Raw genomic sequence first — 16,077 nt, 5'->3', positions numbered from 1 at the left:
ATCTCACTCCCCATCTAGAATGGTTCCAGGTAAATAAATACTTGCTCAATAAATACTTGTGGAAAGAATGAACAGATGAAGGGCATCAAATACTTATTAAATAATCCAAGTCCAAACTAGGAACAACAATCATTTGCACAAGATCAGAAAATGGGGTTTCTCAGCTTCTTACCCCGAGTGCTCAGTTAACACTTTGACTTAGGTTCTGATGGCAAGCAGACAGACAACAGGGAAGACAGTGGCTGGGAGAGAGGGAGCTTTCTCTGTCAAGTTATTAGACCTGAAACCTCATCCCGAGTTTATCGCTAGACTTTGGGTCCTCACAGTTCTACCACCACTGAGAACAGACTTAGCATCTGTTTACCTAAGTACACAGCAAAGGGAACCATCATAAAAATTCACCTGCTTGGCTTAGAGGTGGGCTCTTGATTTTGTTCTTTTCTAAGCATATAGCAATCTACCATTCTAATAGTGTTTCTGTAATTCTTAGGGGAAATACCAAAATTTTTAAAAATTCTATCACCTTCTCGCCCTGGCCGGCTGGATAGCTGTTGGTTAGAGCACTGTCCTAATACACAGGGGTTGCCAATTCGATCCCAGTCAGGGCACATACAGAAACAGATCAATGCTTCTGTCTCTCTCTCTCCCTTCCTCTCTCTCTAAAAATCAATAAATAAAAAATATTTTTAAGTTATATCAACTTCTGTAATATGGAAAAAATATTTATTAAAATAATTTTTTTCCAAGTTTGAACTTTATTGTAAGGAGTCTTTCAAATACACTCTTTCATCCTGGATAAATGAGATAACAACTACTATATAGTGAATATAAAGCAGTAATTTTTTTTAAAAAGCCCCTAAAAATTAGTCTCCATAATAGCACAGTGAGAGTAATGGGATTCTCTAGGGCCTTAGAGAATTCAAAGTGGCACCTAAGGTGATCTAAGAAACCAATTACATTCTCATGGTTCTCCTTTTGGTTCAAGATTAGAAGAGTTAGGTTACCACCACCCGTTTTAAGAGGTAGAATTATGTGCTTTTTACTAGTCCACCATCTATTTCCTGGTCAGCCTGGCCTCAACAGACTCTCTCACACTTTAGCCCATCCGCCTTTGGTGATGGCCAGATCTCCATGCCCAAAGCAGCAAGGCTTGCGTCTCTATTTCAGATCCATGAACCGGATATCCATAATGAGAAGGAAGTTCTTAGGCAGTGGGCGGGGGGCTGGAGAAAGAACGGTAAACACTTGATGCTCCAGGTCCACACTGGTCACCACGATGAAGCCAGCCACACTGGTCTCAGAAAGGTTCTCCTCCGTGCCCTCAGCAGTGCTGACACTCAGGAGGTGGTGCACCATATCTCGGCCAGGGGTGACTGGTACTAGTTTGAGCTGATTGTCCTCCTGCGACATGCCCAAAGGCAAACATGAGTCTGGGATTGTGGGTGCCCCAACTTTGTATATTTTCACATCTGAAAACTTGACATTGAAGGCATGGGGATAAAAACAGCCTCGGAATCCATAGAAATACTCACGGATACGCTCATCCCTACATTCCCTCCGGAAGTCCTTGGAGCGCTCAACCACACCCCCTGATTTAGGAAGCAGCACAGTGCGTACAAAGTGGGGCAAGTCCCGTTTCAGTTCATTGTACAGTCGTTCTTGATCCAGAACCACAACCACATCCACCTCAAAGGCTGAAGCTGCATGCACCAGAGCCTGGTAACCAGAGCCCTTGACCCAGCCACAGGTGTTAATGACACAGCCACTCACAGAGGCCCTTCGGTTCACTTCACATCTTTGGTTGAATACATCTGCTAAACGAGATGTAATCTGCAAAAGACAACATGAGAAAAAAAAATAAAAACACATAAAAGGACAATCCCTACCTATTTTGTCCCTCTTTAGAATAAATAGTATTAGATACAAGAAAAACATTTTTAAGGCTATGCTTTTGATCCCATAACAGAGAATTAATTTTTAAGTTGCTTCTTCCATCTTCTAAGGGAAAATTTATGGGGATTTAATAAATAATAGGTCCACAGAAACATATAACAACCTGAGGTTGACTTATATTTGAAACTGTCTTTTCCAAAATTATGCAGCAATAATACCAGCTGAGAGGGAGCAAAGAGATGGCTATATAGACAGTCTGAACTGGCAAACTTCTGCACAGCTTCCCACACTGATAGCAGCACTACCCTCCACCCCACCATGGCTCCGGTTCTGACCTTATTATAAAGTTTGATGTTGGTGCCAGGAGTGGTGGAGCCAAAATGATACACCAGAGGGGCCTGGATGGAGAATCCCTCTTCAACATCTGCTGGCCGTTCAATGTACAGGGCCCCCATAGTACCAGGGATAGACACAGAGCCCTGGCCCACATCCAGCTCCACGTAAGTGGGACGGCGGCCCAAACGCACTGCGTAGTTGAGCAACAGACGGCACACTGTAGACTTGCCCACATCAGTGGGGCCCACTACCATCACCCGAGGACCTCGCTCTTCTTCCTTCTCTGCCTGCCTCCGCATCTGCTCCAAAGCTGTATGAGTGTTGAGGTAAAGCAACATAGGGGTGTCCTTGGAGACATAAGCCACCTCGGTGCGGCCACTCAGCTGTAGAGAACAGCCATGCCAAGTGAAAACAGCCACCTTGGCACCAGCATCAAAGGTGAATTTCTTGTTTCGGGTCAGCTCCGTGCCAAAGATTTCTGCCATGCCAGCCAGCAGCTCCAACTGAACTGACTGAGACGCCTCCACCTCAAAGCGAAGTTCTGTTTCTCGCTCTAGTTCAAATTTAGTTGTTGCCTTCTTGTCATCATTGGCCTCCTCTCCCATCTTTTCTATGTAGCTGCTGTGCCTAGAACACAAATTAAACATTAGATCTAAACACAAGTTAGAACTCTGCAAAATCTTCCAGTAAATGTTTCCTCTGGCCCTGCTTTATTTTTCTCCTTATATCTGATCCCCATTTGTCTACCCCCACCACAGTTGAACATTGTTGTTTGTTGCTGTATCTCCAGTACCTATGATAAGACTTGATAACCTGCAGGCTCCTCTACAAATACATCGAGTGAATAAATGACTCACACATTAGAATAAAATTATATCTACAGATTGACAGAAGACTTAATAACATCACCTCATCGTTCACTTCATCACTATATTGGGATACTATAGATTTAAGAAAGCAAGGGATGCCACTCCCAGCCCTCTTCGTCAGCAAGAAAGGGAGTCTGCCATCTGGATGCAAAGTAGAGAATACCGGGTTTGGACTTGAAAGGGCCCGCTCAGCAACAACTAGTAGTGTCTTTAGACAAATCACTTAACCTCTCTAAACCTTTTCCTCAGCTGTCAACTGGAGGCACTTCCACTTCCTCATACAAAAGTGTTCTGGGAATTAGCAAGGGTTATTAGAGGAAAACATCACTTCGTAAACTAGAAAATGCGGAAAAATATTTAAGAAGTTATTACCGATACCGGATCGCAGCTCTAGGTCTGACATTTGTCCCAGCCTACCCAGACACGAACTCCGCCCAGATCCCAAGGAGGAGACGGTTGCTCTCTGAGCTTATTATCTCACCTGCACAGCCAAGATCCCCAAACGGGATACCAAGAACCCCTCGCAAGCACGACCTGAGCCCAACTCCAGCAGATCTCACCCAGACCCACGCCGGAAACAACGGCGGTTCCGCACTGGCGCAGTGGAAACGAGGCGGTCGCGCGATGCCCCTTGGGATACGTAGTTGTGCGAGGAACAGCCGCGAGCAGTTGAGCTCGCGCAGCCGCTCGGCCTTCTGGGAATTGTAGTTAAAGGATTGTTTTGATTGTGACGTCAAAGGCGGGAGGGGCGGCGGCGATCATTGTTCGCCAAGCCAACTGGACCCTGCAGGAGTGGCAGTTGCACCCCCGCTCGGGGCGGGGAGCGGTCAAAGGGCGGAGGGTTACCAGGCCTCTGAGGTTGCAGAGTCGCCACCTCGTTGCCGCTCGCCTCCTGCCCAGGAAAAGGAAGGGCCACAGGAAGGGAGGGAGACTCACTATCTAGGTCTCATGATAACCTCCTTGTTTGAATTATAAGCCGGGAAGTAAGGAAATTAGCAAAACCTTCTTTGGACACGAGGGAAACTTAGTGGTAGGGAAAGGGGAGGAAAACAGCCTGTCAGAGGCCCAGTTGGGCTGTCATCCCCTACCTGACACAATGCTTGGCACCTAGAGAGCATTAAAAAATTTTTTTCTTTATTGATTTTAGTGAGAAAAGAAGGAAGGGAGAGAGACAGAGACAGAGACAGGAACATCAATCTGTTCCTGTATGTGCCCTGAGCAGGATGGAACCAGCAACCTAACCTCTGTGCTTCCAGATGAAGCTCGAACCAACCAAGCTATGTGGCCAGCACAAAAAATTTTTTAATAAAAGAAAAAAAAATCCCAAGAATTTCTTCCAGGTATTCTATGATTCATTCATTCATTACCCAACAACCTCTCTCACTGAGCGGGGAATTTTGTTGGGGACTCTCTCCCTGAATGCCTGACAGTTACCTAAGGTCATTTTCCTCGAGGGCAACAGGTTGGGCCACGTCTATCAGCCTCTTGTCATGAGCTCTGGTAAGCTCAGGTTTTGGAATCCTGTATTTGCTCTGCCACTTGTTCACTGTGTGACTTTGGACAAAGGATAGATAGGTTTATACAGTTTCTTCTATGTAAAATAGGAATAAAAACAGTACCCAACCCTCTTAAAATCATTTTGAAGATAGAATGGGATCATACACATAGAGTACTAAGCAGGATCCTGTAACATAGAACACTTCTGTTAGTTTATAAGTTTTCACTAGAGTTGGAGGAGAGGAAGCTATCATAATGCTGCCCATCTGTACAGAGGTTTACATTTTTCAAGTCTGTTTCAGGCACCTTCCTTCGCAGCCACACTGCATAGGCAGTCGTCATATCTCCAGACAAGGAAGGAGAGAGAGGTGAAGGGACTCGACCAAGCAAGGACTCAAACCCAGGATTTTGGAAACTGAATCCAGTTTAATAATAACAGCAAACACTGTCCTCTGGGCTTTACAGGTGGAAATTCATTTAATCCTTGCAAGAGTCCTGTGAAGTACACATTGTCATTGCCATCCTCACTTTATTTACTTTTTCAAAGATTTTTATTTATTCGGTTTAGAAAGGAGAAAGAGAGAAGGGGGAGGAGCAGGAAGCATCAGCTCCCATATGTGCCTTGACCAGGGAAGCCAGGGTTTCAAACTGGCGACCTCAACATTCCAAATCAACGCTTTATCCACTGAGCCACCACAGGCCAGGCCACCTTGCTTTACAAATGAGGTGGTTTTTTTCAGTCCACGTGATTAATCCTGATTGAGAAACCTGATAAGAGTTTTCCTGGTTGCCTTTTTCCTGCTAGCTCTACCTTAGCACTCACTTTCTTTTTCTTTAAAAAATAAATCAATAAATTATTTATATATATATATATATATATATATATATATACTGTATATCAATTTTAGAGAGAGAGGAAAGGAGAGAAAAAGAAAGAGAAGGACATCAATTTATTGCTCCACTTGTTTATGCATTCATTGGTGGATTCTTGTATGTGTCCTGACCGGGGATTGAACCTGCAACTTTGGCATATCGGGATGACACTCTATCCAACTGAGCTACCCAGCCAGTGCCAGCATTCGCTTTCTAACAATGCCATCTTCACTTCTCACTCTCAGTTTTTTCTTTGTTTGCTTTAATTATTTCATTCATCCACCATACATGCATTAATTCTTCAGTGAAATATTAGGTATCCCCTAATCTTTCACCCTTCTTCAAAAATTCAGTTCCAATCTTTCATTCATAGATCTCCCCAAGTGAGCTCAGCCTCTCATTTCCATGAATTGTCTCCCAGATCTGCTTCTTCACCTCCACACTCTCTCCCTTGAGGCAATTCCTTCCATTTATCTGAAGGTCATCTTTACCTGGACACTGTAGAGTTAACTCAAGGTGAATTTAGGGAGAAGAACCCACCGCACCCTTTTAATTACTTTTATTTATTTATTCATTTTAGAGGAGAGAGAGAGAGAGAGAGCGCGCGCGTGCGAACGGGGGAGGAGCAGGAAGCTTCAACTCCCATATGTGCCTTGACTGGGCAAGCCCAGGGTTTTGAACCGGCAACTTCAGCATTCCAGGTCGAGGCTTTATCCACTGCGCCACCACAGGTCAGGCCCCACCGCACCCTTTTAGACTGCCCTCCATTCTGCTTTTTTTTTTAGGAAATCAACAATTGTCTTTTTATTTATTTATTTATTTATTTATTTATTTATTTATTCATTCATTCGTTTTAGAGAGGAGAGAGAGTAAGCATGAGAGACAGAGAGAGAGAGAAAGGGGGGAGGAACAGGAAGCATCAACTCCCATATGTGCCTTGACCAGACAAGTGCAGGGTTTTAAACTGGCGACCTCAGCATTCCAGGTCGACACTTTATCCACTGCGCCACCACAGGCCAGGTCCATTCTGCTTCTTAAACACAGAGTCAGGGCACATTTAAAGCATCTGTGCTTGCCTACACTCTTTCTCACTTTCACCAAGCCCTCTTGTCATCGCCACTCCACCCCGAAATAAAAGGTGACCAACTTTTATTTATTTATTTATTTTTATTCATTTTAGAGAGGAGAGAGAAAGGGAGAGAGAGAGACAGAGAGGGAGAGAGAGAGGAGAGACAGAGAGAGAAGGTGGGGAGGAGCTGGAAGCATCAATTCCCATATGTGCCTTGACCAGGCAAGCCCAGGGTTTTGAACCGGTGACCTCAGCATTTCCAGGTCGACGCTTTATCCACTGCACCACCACAGGTCAGGCAAGGTGACCAACTTTTATACACTGAAAAGGAGGACAAAAATAAATTGAAGAAAACAATATTGTAAATAAAAGAAATATTTTATTCATTGCAACAATAATACACTATAATATGATAAATACATAATTAAACTATTGTAATATTTTATATTGTAATTATGCTTACATGCCTATTAATTTTTAATAATTGTAAGAAAAAAGTATTCATTTAGATACTATCTAAATGAGTACTTTTCCACTGAATGAATATTTTTTGTCAATGTATCATCTTGTAACAATATATTGGAAATACCTGAACAAGAAATATCCTTCATATTGAATTTTACGTGAATTGTGCTTACCTGTCTATGACTGAATAGTCACTGAGAAAGAAATAATCATGAGTCTACAGTGTTGTATGTGCCGTGTCGTGTTTCAGTAAGAAGTACATAAAGCCATTTGTGCGCTCAGTATAGTGCGCGCTCTCTCAAGTTCTCCTGTGCAGAGTGCATGCGTTTCATAATCACGTTTCACCGCACTGTACTTATCTTTGACGAATCGTCATGTCAAATACAAATACGTCACATCACACGCAATGGATGGACTCTGCATCGATCGAATACGGATATTTACAAATTAGTCTTCCAATATCAAAAAGGAAGACATATAGGAAAAGGACACTTTTCGAGAGAGGACAGAACTTACAAAAGAAGGACTGTCCTCCCTAAAGGACGATTGGTCACCTTACAAAATAACACTACTGTCCTCATGCATCTTACTATCTCCTCTCCAGCTAAATCGTTGATCATTATCTTCCTGAGTTAAATTGATACCCTTTTGGCTTCCAAACTTTCAATCCTTGCCCTAGAAATTACCCTTTTTTTTTTTTTTTTTTTTTTTTACAGAGACAGAGAGAGGAATAGACAGGAATGGAGAGAGATGAGAAGCATCAATCATCAGTTTTTCCTTTGACACCTTAGTTGTTCATTGATTGCTTTCTCATATGTGCCTTGACTGCAGGTCTTCAGCAGACCAAGTAACCCCTTGCTGGAGCCAGTGACCTTGGATCCAAGCTGGTAAGCTTTACTCAAACCAGATGAGCCCGCGCTCAAGCTGGCGACCTCGGGGTCTAGAATCTGGGTCCTTCCGCATCCCAGTCCAATGCTCTATCCACTGCGCCACCGCCTGGTCAGGCTACTCACTCTCTTTTTTTCCCACTTCCCACTGTTTTCCTCAAAAATGGTTCCTCATATTCCTCCTGCACTTACATTTCCTTTCTCATCTACTGCCAGACAAGGACATTTCCTCTTCTTTCTTTACCGAGTTCTCCCTCTCAGTGTTAAACTTCTGGTTCTGTCACTCAAGATACCCACATTGTGTTTCCAGAATTTAAACCCAAGAATCTTTTGATTAAATGTTCAGAATGGCTTTCTTCAATTCCTTTCCAGCTAACAATGCCTCTCATTACATTTTCCTATCTTAATTTACCCCTCCTTTACATGAGAAAAGAAAAAAACACCCTCAATCAGTCCTTTCTGTAAGTCCCTACCTTTGTCACATTTCAAGTTCTGAGTGTTAGCCTGTTAAAAATCAGAGATATTTTTTCCTGACCAGGCAATGGCACAGTGGATAGAGCATCGGACTGGGATGCGGGAGGACCCAGGTTCGAGACCCTGAGCTCACCAGCTTGAGCGCAAGCTCATTTATTTTGAGCAAAAGCTCACCAGCTTGGACTCAAGGTCCCTGGCTTGAGCAAGGGGTTACTCGATATCACGGTCAAGGCACATATGAGAAAGCAATCAATGAACAACTAAGGTGTCGTAACCAAAAACTGATGATTGATGCTTCTCATCTCTCTCCGTTCCTGTCTGTCTGTCCCTATCTGTCCCTCTCTCTGACTCTCTCTCTCTCTGTCCCTGTAAAAGAAATAATAATAAAAATCAGGGATTTTATCTTAGAGAATGTGTTCTGTGGCCATATACTTTAGTGACATACACAGGGTAGCACTCCATGAGAAATATTCTGAGTCAAATGAAATGTAACTAGAATCCGATAGAAAAATAGCACTGAAAAATATGTCTTTTTATTTTTTCTTTGAGGGAGATAAGAAGCATTAACTTGTAATTGCTGCACTTTATTCATTGATTGTTTTTCTCATACGTGCCTTGACCTGGGGGCTCCAGCCGAGCCAATGACCCCCTGCTCAAACCAGCAACCTTGGGCTTCAAGCTAGCAACCTTTGGGCTCAAGCCAGTGACTATGGGGTCATGTCTATGATCCCAGTCTCAAACTGGCAAACCTGTGATCAAGCTGGTGAGCCCGCTTTCAAGCTGGCAACCTTAACATTTCGAACCTAGGTCCTCAGCATCATAGGTCAACACTATCTACTTCGCCACCACCAGGTCAGGCAAAAAATGTCTTTTTTTTTTTAATATATATATATATATTTAATTCTTTTTTTTTTTTTTTAGGGAGGGAGAGAGAGAGAGAGAGAGAGAGAGAGAAGGGGAGGAGCAGGAAGCATCAACTCCCATATGTGCCTTGACCAGGCAAGCCCAAGGTTTGGAACTGGTAACTTCAGCGTTCCAGGTTGATGCTTTATCCACTGCGCCACCACAGGTCAGTGTCTTAGTAAGACACAAATTTAGCACATGTCTCTTGAGATACCAGAATTTTTAACAGTAAACTATCGTTGGGTTTCAGGGTGTTAAGAACAGTGTTTTGAAATAACTGTTCACTAAGTGCCTATCAGGAACTTTATTTCACTTCTCCATGAGGCAAATATTGTTTTTGTTTGTTTTGTGACAGAGACAGAAAGAGGAACAGATAGGGACAAACAGACAGACAGGAAGGGAGAGAGATGAGAAGCACCAATTCTTTGTTGTGGCTCCTTAGTTGTTCATTGATTGCTTTCTCATATGTGCCTTGACAGGGGGCGGGGGCGGGAGGGAGCTACAGCAGAACAAATGACCCCTTGCTCAAGCCAGCGACCTTGGCCTCAAGCCAGCAACTCCACACTCAAGCAGGATGAGCCCACACTCAAGCTGGCGACCTCGGGGTTTCAAACCTGGGTCCTCTGCATCCCAGTCCAACAATCTATCCATTGTGCCACTGCCTGGTCAGGCGAGGTAAATATTGTTACTTTCACTTAGCAGGTGAGGAAAACTGGGGTACAAAGAGCATCAGTAATTTGCCCAGTGGTTGCTGGTGAGTATATTGGCAGGTTTGGGATTCCAACTCATGTCTCTTTAGACCAAAACCAGACACTTGGACTACCTCTAAAGATGCAGCTCAGCTGCTGATTTGAGAGCATTGACTCAGTGCTAAGCGTTGCAGTCCTGGAATGCAGAGAGGAGTTGCCCAGAGGATCTGCCTCAGAAAATTTACCACCCAGTAGAGCATCTTATGTAATGTGGGTGTCTCCATTCATGAAGTGCAGGAATTTGGAGGTAGTTGATAAAAGGTTCTTGTATGTGAGATGTCATATTTGGTCTATGACTCCTTCAGGGGTTTTGAGGCTTAGAAGTGCCTGGTGCAAGCTTGGGGGCACAATTTGCTGTATGTGACAATTCATGTCTTTCTTTTCTTTGCATCAGGCTGGGGTCCAAGCTGAAGTGGGAAATGTATCACCTTACATGTGCGTGCAGGCACCCGAGTCTATGCATCCACCTCCCCCCCACACCTCGCCACCTCATTTCCTCCAGCCCTGCCACCCATACTCCATCCTCGCCCAGCCCTGTCTCCCCCAGAGTCTATCTCCTTGGCCACACTGCCTTCCTCCGCAGCCAGCAGCCTTTCCTCTTTGGAACCCCTCCCTGTGCTGTCCCTCTGTTCCTACCCCTGCCTGCTCCCCCCAGCCCCAGCCCCAGCCCCGATGCCTGCCCCCCTCCTCCCTCCCTCCCCGCCGCCTGTGTCTCCCAGCGCTGCTCTGACGTGGGAGGTGAGGGGGTGGGGGGATGGATGACTCACAGTGTTATGATGCAGTTCCACAACACACAGCTACCTTCAACCACAGACCGAGGCACAGACGGGAGACAACCTCTGGCCCCCCAAGCAGCTGGCCAGCTTTGCAGCCCCAGTATTGAGCCCCTAACTCCCCTTCCCCTCCCCCATCCCCTTCCCAATTGAAGGAGCCGAAAGAGAAGAGAGAAGAGTGAGCAGAGAGATTGAGAGAGAGAGAGAGAGAGAGAGAGAGATAGACGGAGATCTCTGGAGCAGACCTCAAGGTGAGGGGGCAGCCCTTCTCCAAACGAATTTTTTCCCTTTGCAAATTTCCTCCTCCTGCTGCGTGTTGCTTTCTCCCTTTGCAAAAGCATTATTCATCCACCCTTTGTCCTCCCTTCCCCCTCCCTGCTGCCTCCGCTCCTCTCTCGGCTCCTCCATCCCTCTCCAAGCTCTGACGATTCCCGCACTTATTTCCGGGCAACTTTGGCTGCAGCATCAGGCATCACTGTTTATTGTTCTGCGGCTGGTGCAGACCCCCCAAAGCCCGCCCTGAAAGCTGGCTGTGCTGCTAATGATTTTGGACCATACCATGCGAAGAATGGCAGCCCCGAGGGGGCCAGAGCCTCACAGCAGATGAGAAAATCCATTGTGAGCAGGTGGCCTCCTCCCTTTTCGTTCCCGGAGAGGCACGGGATTCGCACCTGGTTCCTGGAGCCTCTGCTGTCAGCGATGGTTGCTCAGCACACCCCCTCCCTCGCAGCCCTCCCTCTCCGCTGCCTCCCACAGTCCAGCCCTGGTTCACTTGGGGAACATCCTATGCCCAGCACTCAGCTTGCCTTTGCTTTTTCCCCATCATTTGCCCAACTTGCTTCTCCCTGGGATCTGAGATGGGAAAGAAATGAACCCTGCTCCCCCTCCTGTGAGTGGTTCTCTGGCCTTCGGTACAGCCTCTGCTTGGCTTGATGGGGGAGCAGGGGAGAGAGAGGGAGGGAGGCGTGCCGGCCGGGAGACCGGGGAAGGGAGCCGAGCAGGGGCCTGGCCGGCCCCTCCCCGGGCCCGCTGAGGAGGTGTGCTAGTTTGAGTAGCAGAGGGGAATCCGCAGGCAAAGTTGGAGGCAGACCTGTGAAGTGGACGCTGATCAGTGTTGTGTTGGTGAGGAGGGCTCGTTTTCTGCAACCAGAACCCAATGTCACCCTGAACTCAGCCCAAGGTATCTCCCTGGGGCCTGGCCGGGGGGACAGGACCAGAAACTGAAGATGGTCTCTGTTGGAGGTTTTGTGGAGAGACTCCCTGGTGGCCCCAGGGAGGACTAGAACAGCTGCAGCACTAACGGCCACCTCGGAGGACAGGATGACGGCCTGCCCGCCCCGACTACCCAGAGCCACACTGCCTCTGCTCTGCTCGCTTCGTGGCCTGTCATCGCCAGGGCGTTCAGCTGGCACCTCTGAACCAGGCTTGTGCTGAACCACCCACAAAGGGCCTGAGGGCCCCGGGAAGAAGGCAGCACCTCACCTGCTTATCGGAGCCGACAGAGGACACCTCCCTTCCTATCCTCTGCCTCCAGCGCCCTCCTCCGCTGGGGGCTGGAGCTTGGACCGATGTCAACATCTTCCTCAGGACTCCTAATCAGAACCCAGCAATTATTTATCTTCTGTCGCCCACAGGGCCACTACTGTTTGTCCCCGCTCCTGGGAGCAGGTGGAAACATTGTCTGCCTCGTATCCCAAAGCACAGCTTTTGAAAACACAAGTCCCGCCTTTGCTGCACACGGAGGATTCGCCCCCACACGACACCACCCAGCCCTGCTCAGTCCAGGGGTGCTCCCCTCCTCGCCTCCCTGCGTGGAACCCACTTCCCAGTGACTCCAGCTGTCAGATAGTGCCTGAAGGATAGTTTCTCTCCTACAACTAGGGGCCTAAGTCCTTCACTGAGCGCAAAGGCAACGGTAAAGAGCCACAGGAAGAGATCGAGGGGTTCAGAGGCTGAGACGACAGCCAGGCACTGCTTCTGGGCCAAAGTGTGTGGACCAAGGGGCAAGACTGGGCAACGGCCGCGGCTGAGGTCTTCGGCTCAGAAGGAGACATCCATAGAGCTGTAGTTCCCGGGGAGCAGACCCCCAGCCCCAGAAGGGGCTGGAGCAGGCTGTGTGCACCTGCTGCCTGCCCGCCTGCCTGCTGCCCTCACTCCCATCTCCCCCTCCTCCCATCCACAATGTATGAAGGACCAATTGTATTGCAAATTAGAGGCTACGGCAACGGAGTAGGAAAACTCTCAGGCAACCCCAACTTTTCGAAGGCTTTGAGCCTCAGAGCCGATCATGCATGTGGGAGGCAGATCCTCACGGAAGAACCGACGTCAAGGAGAGAGCGCTGGCAGATGACATCGCTCCCGTGGCGGCCCTGGAGCCAGCGGGCTGCTCCCAGGGGAAATGGTGGAGGCTGCTCCCGCCCGGGGGTGGGGGAGAGCCACAGCCTCCCTGACTAGGGACCCGAGGCCTGAAACTGCTGCCAGGCTTTCCAGAGCACACGGGGACCCAGGGGACGGGAGGCTCAGTGATGGGGGCCGTAGGGCCGGGGTGAGAAGAGCCCCACCACCTCCGCTCCCTCCGGAGGGGTTCCGCCTGAGGTCACCGCTCTCCTGATGCACCTTCCCCTCTTCCCAGGTGACTTTTATTTCTACCTGGTTCACGTCTGGGGGGGAGCCCTGGTCGGGCAGCCCCCCTACATTTCTTCTGCCCTGAAACACGGCTCTAGCCAACCTGCTCCGCTGCTTCACCTGCGACCGCCTGTGTGGGGGCTGTACTGCGCCAGCCCCTCCCGCCCGCCAGGGCATCGCCCTCCAGCCCGTCATGCCCAGCTGTGACCCCGGCCCAGGCCCTGCCTGCCTTCCCACCAAGACCTTCCGGAGCTACCTGCCCCGCTGCCACCGCACCTACAGCTGCGTCCACTGCCGCGCGCACCTGGCCAAACACGATGAGCTTATTTCCAAGGTATGCCACGTGGGGGCCTGCCACTCCCAGCCTCTCCCCAGCCAGGCTTGAACTCACCTGGGGTGAGGCAAGGCAGCATGCCCTCCCTCCTCCGTGCCTCCGAGACCGGGCTTACCCAGTAGTCACTGCCTGTCCTGTGTCTCCACAGTCCTTCCAAGGGAGCCATGGCCGAGCCTACCTGTTTAACTCCGTGTGAGTCCACTTCTCTCCTTGTGCGTGTGTGCTTGCGTGTGTGCGTCGTTTCCTTCTGTAGAGAAAAGGGGTGTGCCATGAGAAGGTGGCCTTGCATCCCTGCTTTGCCTCCCCTCTTGCAAAGGGGTTCAGAAACTCAGTGCTGTTCTCTTGGGAGTCTGGGCAGAACTGGAATCTCACATTGGAGGAAGAAGGCCCAGGCTCTATGCATAAAGGGTGGGTTTCTGAAGGCAGGGGCTCCCAGTTGGGTGGGTTAAGCTCTCCAGACAGAAGTCCCTTTGGGCTGTGTGTTTGGGGGCTGGACCGACAGAGTGACCCCACTGTGTGCTGGGTCCTTCCTGTTTCCTGAGACAGGGTCAACGTGGGTTGTGGGCCAGCAGAACAGCGCCTTCTGCTCACGGGGCTCCACTCGGTAGCTGACATCTTCTGCGAGAGCTGCAAAACCACACTGGGCTGGAAATATGTAAGTTCCCATGAGGGAGGCAACCTCCCAAGTGGACAGTCTCCATGGCCTTCCAAGCCCAGGGGGGTGGACTGGGTGAGGGTGACGTTGGGGACAGCGGTAATACAGGAGGGGACTGCCTGGTCCCACATTCACTGCCTGCTCTCCACCAGGAACAAGCCTTTGAGACAAGCCAGAAGTACAAGGAGGGGAAGTACATCATTGAAATGTCTCACATGGTGAAGGACAATGGCTGGGACTGAGGGGCTCAGGCAGGCAGCGTCCTTCTTCCGCATGCCCCACCCTCCCATACCTGACCCCTGGCCCTGCCAAGCTGTCCATACCAGCATGAGTACTGTGCCACCCCTGGGGGGACCAGGCTCCCACCAGCCCCTCCCGCCTCCACCTCATCACCCCCAGGCCTCTTTGGAACAGGGGCCTGGGGTACCCCAGGGGTGTTCAAGGCTCAGGAGTGGGCAGCAGTCAGGGATATGGTGATGGGCCCACCTAGCCCCAAGGTCCTGAGTGGAGGTGACAGCAGGGCACACTCAGGCAGAGGACCATGGGAGAAATCAGTTGTTGCTCCACTTTATCAAGTGAACGGAGGACGAATCCTGAGTAAAGGGGCTGGTATATCCAGGGCCACAGAATAGCAAAGAAAAGGCTTGGGTTGGGATGACATTTTGGTCTGACAGGGAGATACCAGTCTCTCAAGCATCCCACCCCATTAGTACGATTCTGGGGGTGGGAGGAAAAACCTCAAGTCCAGGCCCCGGGAAGTAAAGGAATCACAGGGGTTTCCATTTCACTCCACGTGTTTATCTTGGCACTAAGGAGGCACTTTCCAGTATCTAACTTCTGCCACCGGTTGGGGTGGCGAAAGCAGCCCGTAGAACAGGCCCCTCCCCCAGGCCCAGCCACTGCTTCCTGGGACCCAGTCCCTTGGAAGGGAGGTGGGAAATCAGTACTGCAGGGCCAGGCGTCCTCGTGGCTGCCACCAGCGAATGAAACTTTTGTATGATACATAAAGTGTTTGGGTCTATTTTTAATAAAAAGGAGAAAAGCAGCTGAAGTGCTGTTCCGACTTTCCTTTCTTGTGCAAGTACCAGTCACCCTCCCCACCCGTCCTTTCCTGCCACTAGGGGGCAGCAATTGCTTTATCTGTGGCAGGACCCCCACCGGAGCTTTCACCAAAGGATGGGTCCTCAGGTGATGCTTTGCTGAGGAAGAGGGATGGCTTTTGTGAGATATTCCAGTTGGAACATCCAAGACAGTTCTAGTTGACCGGAGCCCTTGATGATGAATACATTTTTTGCCTGGATCCAGGATCGGACATCGGGAGGAGGCTCATCCCCGCACTAGGGTGTTCTTGGGTCCCACTGCCTTTGCACCTGACACTGATGTTTCAGTCAGCTCATAGCTACACTTGAGGCTAAAAGGAAAATTGATCGGCCAAGATGCTGCCCTGCCAGCTGAAACAAAACAGCTCAAAATTGCAGCATCGATGCAACCATGTGACCCTAGTGCAATTTTTGGCAGTGATATGAAATAGCTGTTGTTGGGTCACTGACAACTGCAGGGAGGACTGCACACATCATAAAGGATCGTTTTGTTTTTGGTAAGCTAGCTTGTTATTTCCCCGATGCATTCACTGGGGTTGCAGGGATCTGTAGAGCAATTACTACCTGCAGGCATG

General features: G+C 48.9%; 2 protein-coding genes across 3 annotated transcripts; one reads left to right on the top strand and one right to left on the bottom strand.

Annotated features, from left to right (window-relative positions):
- Positions 1 to 741: 741 nt before the first annotated feature.
- On the bottom strand, positions 742 to 3,693 carry CLP1 (cleavage factor polyribonucleotide kinase subunit 1). Its single transcript, XM_066251551.1, has 3 exons — positions 3,580 to 3,693; positions 2,229 to 2,856; positions 742 to 1,830 (listed from the first exon to the last, which is right to left on the bottom strand). Exons 2-3 carry the CDS (start codon positions 2,832 to 2,834, stop codon positions 1,159 to 1,161), a joined length of 1,278 nt encoding a protein of 425 aa, XP_066107648.1. The 5' UTR covers positions 2,835 to 2,856; positions 3,580 to 3,693; the 3' UTR covers positions 742 to 1,158.
- A 7,118-nt stretch (positions 3,694 to 10,811) lies between these two features.
- On the top strand, positions 10,812 to 15,447 carry YPEL4 (yippee like 4). Of its 2 annotated transcripts, none has more exons than XM_066253975.1 (5): positions 10,812 to 11,039; positions 13,421 to 13,747; positions 13,896 to 13,939; positions 14,294 to 14,402; positions 14,555 to 15,447. In XM_066253975.1, the coding sequence occupies exons 2-5, from the start codon at positions 13,607 to 13,609 to the stop codon at positions 14,642 to 14,644; spliced, it is 384 nt and encodes a 127-aa protein (XP_066110072.1). In that variant the 5' UTR covers positions 10,812 to 11,039; positions 13,421 to 13,606; the 3' UTR covers positions 14,645 to 15,447. The 2 variants fall into 2 exon arrangements, with proteins under 2 accessions (XP_066110072.1, XP_066110074.1); XM_066253977.1 differs by lacking the exon at positions 10,812 to 11,039 and adding an exon at positions 12,935 to 13,420 and having other exon boundaries at positions 13,512 to 13,747.
- Positions 15,448 to 16,077: the final 630 nt, after the last annotated feature.

This window comes from Saccopteryx bilineata, chromosome 1 (genome assembly GCF_036850765.1).
Source record: "Saccopteryx bilineata isolate mSacBil1 chromosome 1, mSacBil1_pri_phased_curated, whole genome shotgun sequence".
Taxonomy (NCBI): Eukaryota; Metazoa; Chordata; class Mammalia; order Chiroptera; family Emballonuridae; genus Saccopteryx; species Saccopteryx bilineata.
This window is presented reverse-complemented; position numbering and strand designations above follow the sequence as displayed.

Coding starts and splice junctions, on each gene's coding strand:
- CLP1 (XM_066251551.1), bottom strand. CDS start 2,834: ATGGGAGAGGAGGCCAATGATGACAAGAAGGCAACAACTAAATTTGAA. Junction 1,831..2,228: donor ACATCAAACTTTATAATAAG/GTCAGAACCGGA, acceptor TGTCTTTTGCAG/ATTACATCTCGTTTAGCAGA.
- YPEL4 (XM_066253977.1), top strand. CDS start 13,399: ATGCACCTTCCCCTCTTCCCAG. Junction 13,421..13,511: donor GCACCTTCCCCTCTTCCCAG/GTGACTTTTATT, acceptor ACACGGCTCTAG/CCAACCTGCTCCGCTGCTTC. Junction 13,748..13,895: donor ACGATGAGCTTATTTCCAAG/GTATGCCACGTG, acceptor GTGTCTCCACAG/TCCTTCCAAGGGAGCCATGG.